Genomic DNA, 3,161 nt, shown 5'->3' on the forward strand with positions numbered 1-3,161 from the left:
ATGGAATCTGTGTGGCTTGATGATGATTGTTACTGTATCTATTTAGATTCTGATAACTGCATCACCTGCAATGAGAGTGAGTGGACCAATAAGAAGAGAGATATGTGCATCCCAAGAACTGTAGACTTCCTGTCACATGGGGACTATCTGTGCTTGGGATTGGTTGCCTTTTCAGTGGTTAAAGCAGAAGTGATCTGCTCAGTGTTGTGCATCTCCTGTATCTATAACAACACTCCAGTAGTGAAGGCCAATAACCTGGAGCTCAGTTACATCTTACTGCTCTCCATCTTCTTCTCTTTCCTTTGTGTCTTGTTATTCATTGGGCGACCTCAGAAAGTCACCTGCCTGCTCAGACAAGTTACATTTGGGATCAATTTTACACTTTCTGTCTCTTGTGTCCTGGCTAAAACGGTCACAGTTGTCATTGCCTTTAATGCCACAAAGCCTGGAAGCAAGATAAAGAAATGGGTGGGAACCAGAGTGTCCATCTGGCTGGTCCTTCTCTGCTCACTGGTCCAGGTTGGGATATGCCTGGTCTGGCTGATCTCCTCCCCACCATTCCCAGACTATGACACTCACACTTACACTGGGAAGATGATATTACAATGTAATGAAGGTTCTGTCACTGCATTCTACACTGTGATTGGTTACATGGGATTCCTGTCTGCATTAAGTTTCATTGTTGCTTTCCTGGTTAGGAAGTTACCAGACAGTTTCAATGAGGCCCAGCTGATCACTTTCAGTATGCTGGTGTTCTGCAGTGTTTGGGTGTCCTTCATCCCAGCGTACCTGAGCACCAAGGGCAAATACATGGTGGCTGTGGAGATCTTTGCTATCCTGACTTCCAGTGCAGGGCTGCTGGGCTGTATCTTCATTCCCAAGTGCCACATTATCCTCTTCCACCCTGAGAAGAACACTCGGAGACACCTCATTGGGAAACTGGGATGATGAGTATGGGGAGGTTGTGCTGTGTCGTTCCCCTAAATCATTCTTGTTCTTAAAATATATGAATTTAAAATGTTAGAGTTAAATAGAGTTAGTATATTAATTCTTTTTTTCCCTATTTTGGAATACATTACATCATTAGCTGATTGACTTGCTTTCCAATGACTCATTTATTATGTATCTGTAATGAGAGTTTTATAAATTTTGGCTCATGGTAAAACCTTGATACAAATATAAGACTTTGCTAGAACTATAACACAAAGAACTGTTCTACGTTGAACCCAATTTGGTATGTTGAACCCAATAGAGTATACAAGATTGCTTTATAACCTATAATCCTGTTTAACAAAGATTTGTAGAAGAGAAACTGTTGAACCCAACTAGTCGATGACCTAATACTGGTATTTGTCCCTGATATGTTTAAGAATTTCAGACGTTTTTATGGGACCTTCCTTTATAATAGCCATGGACTGGACTATGTATTCAAGTGCTACTAGTTGACTAGATAAGATCTCAGCTTAGGATGTGCTTGTTGGGAGTCTGGGCAGCTTCAGATGATCGCATGGGAAGCAAGATCTGTTATCAACCAAGTGGTTTAGTAGGGGTCATATTGCTTTTGAGCATATAAACCTGGGGGTCTCCATTTTGTTTGCTGAGATCTCTCCTGTGCAGTAGCGCGTGTATTGCCCAGGACCATTGGTTGCCATTGGAGACCTCTCTGCTGACTGATCCAGGATCTCCCAGTAGCTTGGTGGAGATGTTAATGTTTACTCAAACGGTGATCTATTGCTGAATGATGCAGTTACAGTTCCATTGTTGATTTGAGTTGTTATATTGTTGATTTTTTATGCTGGGAGAATTAGAAAATCATTTTGAGGGTGGTGATGGAAAAATTTAGTTTTGTTAGTGGCAATCAATGGATATATTTTGTTAACTCATTTGGTTGATATAAACTGCAGATTTAGCCCCTTAAGATCAAGTCAGTACTTTACTGACCCAGTTGTATCCCTTTCTAATTATTAAAAAGAAAATTTGCAGGAATCTTTTTGGTAAGATAGAAAATGCCATTAGGCAGGGACTGCATTGGCTCATTGATGGGGTCCCTCTCCTGCATTAGGATCTGATGGTTTAGTATAGGGCCACACACGGGTCTCCAAACCAGGCAAAGAAAACTCAATGAGTGATCAGATCTATATACAGTATATACTGTATCTGGTGAGGGCCACTACCTTCAAATAAATTCACATAGGAATAGCAAAACAGCCCAGGGGTCTACAGTAAAGGTGGGAAATTATACAAAACATAAACCACTAAGTTAAGAAATAGATTTTTGTAGTATATGTTTGGTAAAAGAATGTTTAATGTTTCATCAAGTCCCATTTGGTAATTCTCAGCCCCTGCAGTTGGATGTGATTATCATATTGGGTAACAACATGGAAATAGTAGCAGAGTAAAATACAATCACATACTAATAACTCCTACCCTGGGGAACCTGTGTGGCAAGTACAGCCCTGGCACAGTCCTTACCAGACAATGTCCCACACCCCACTCCTGGTGAATAGAGAATCACAGTCTCTTTCCTGAAGTAACTTTCCACAGGCAGTGCTACCTGCCCAAATAGCTCTCCTAAAGACATATGTAGTTGCTCCCAGATAGCAGCACAAGGACACTGCCTGTCCTCACACAGGGGACACGCTGGAGCTTCTCAATAGCCTCCCTCAAGCACAACCCTTTGCCATGGGTCAGGTGACTCAATCCTCAGACTGGGCTTCCAATCTAACCGTAGCCGAACATGACAAACCAGCTTATTCCTCATGCACATCGAGCACTATCCACATGTGATGTATCACAGGGGAGGGCAAGTGACAGAGGTGAGAGTGATGGAGTTGAGAGTGACAGAGAGGATGGGAGAGCATCAGAGGGGACTGAACACAGACTAGGAGTAGACAGAAGACCCTTTTACAAGTACCTAGTGCCCCCTCCCATTGTTAGCTATTCTGCCTACCCCTAGTTCTGGCCCTGTTTGTGGCTACTAATATCCCCCTAAGAAGCTCCCTCAGTTGTCTAATTGAATAAACTACACACGGCTGGGGACATAGGCAATTACATGCATAATGGAGGGGTTGAGATATGTTACGGAGTGTCCGTCTAATTCTGTATAGATGTCTCTTTGAGACCTGAGAATTGCTTTTCCATATAATAGTGCAAGCCTTTCG

The 3,161-nt window shown here is 42.4% G+C and overlaps 1 protein-coding gene across 1 annotated transcript; it reads left to right on the forward strand.

The window, feature by feature from the left end:
* On the forward strand, positions 1 to 1,029 carry LOC121400816 (vomeronasal type-2 receptor 26-like). The gene has a single exon (XM_041584775.1). It carries the CDS (start codon positions 1 to 3, stop codon positions 946 to 948), a length of 948 nt encoding a protein of 315 aa, XP_041440709.1. The 3' UTR covers positions 949 to 1,029.
* The last annotated feature ends 2,132 nt before the right edge of the window (positions 1,030 to 3,161 follow it).

Source organism: Xenopus laevis, chromosome 2S, assembly GCF_017654675.1.
Source record: "Xenopus laevis strain J_2021 chromosome 2S, Xenopus_laevis_v10.1, whole genome shotgun sequence".
NCBI classification, from domain to species: Eukaryota; Metazoa; Chordata; class Amphibia; order Anura; family Pipidae; genus Xenopus; species Xenopus laevis.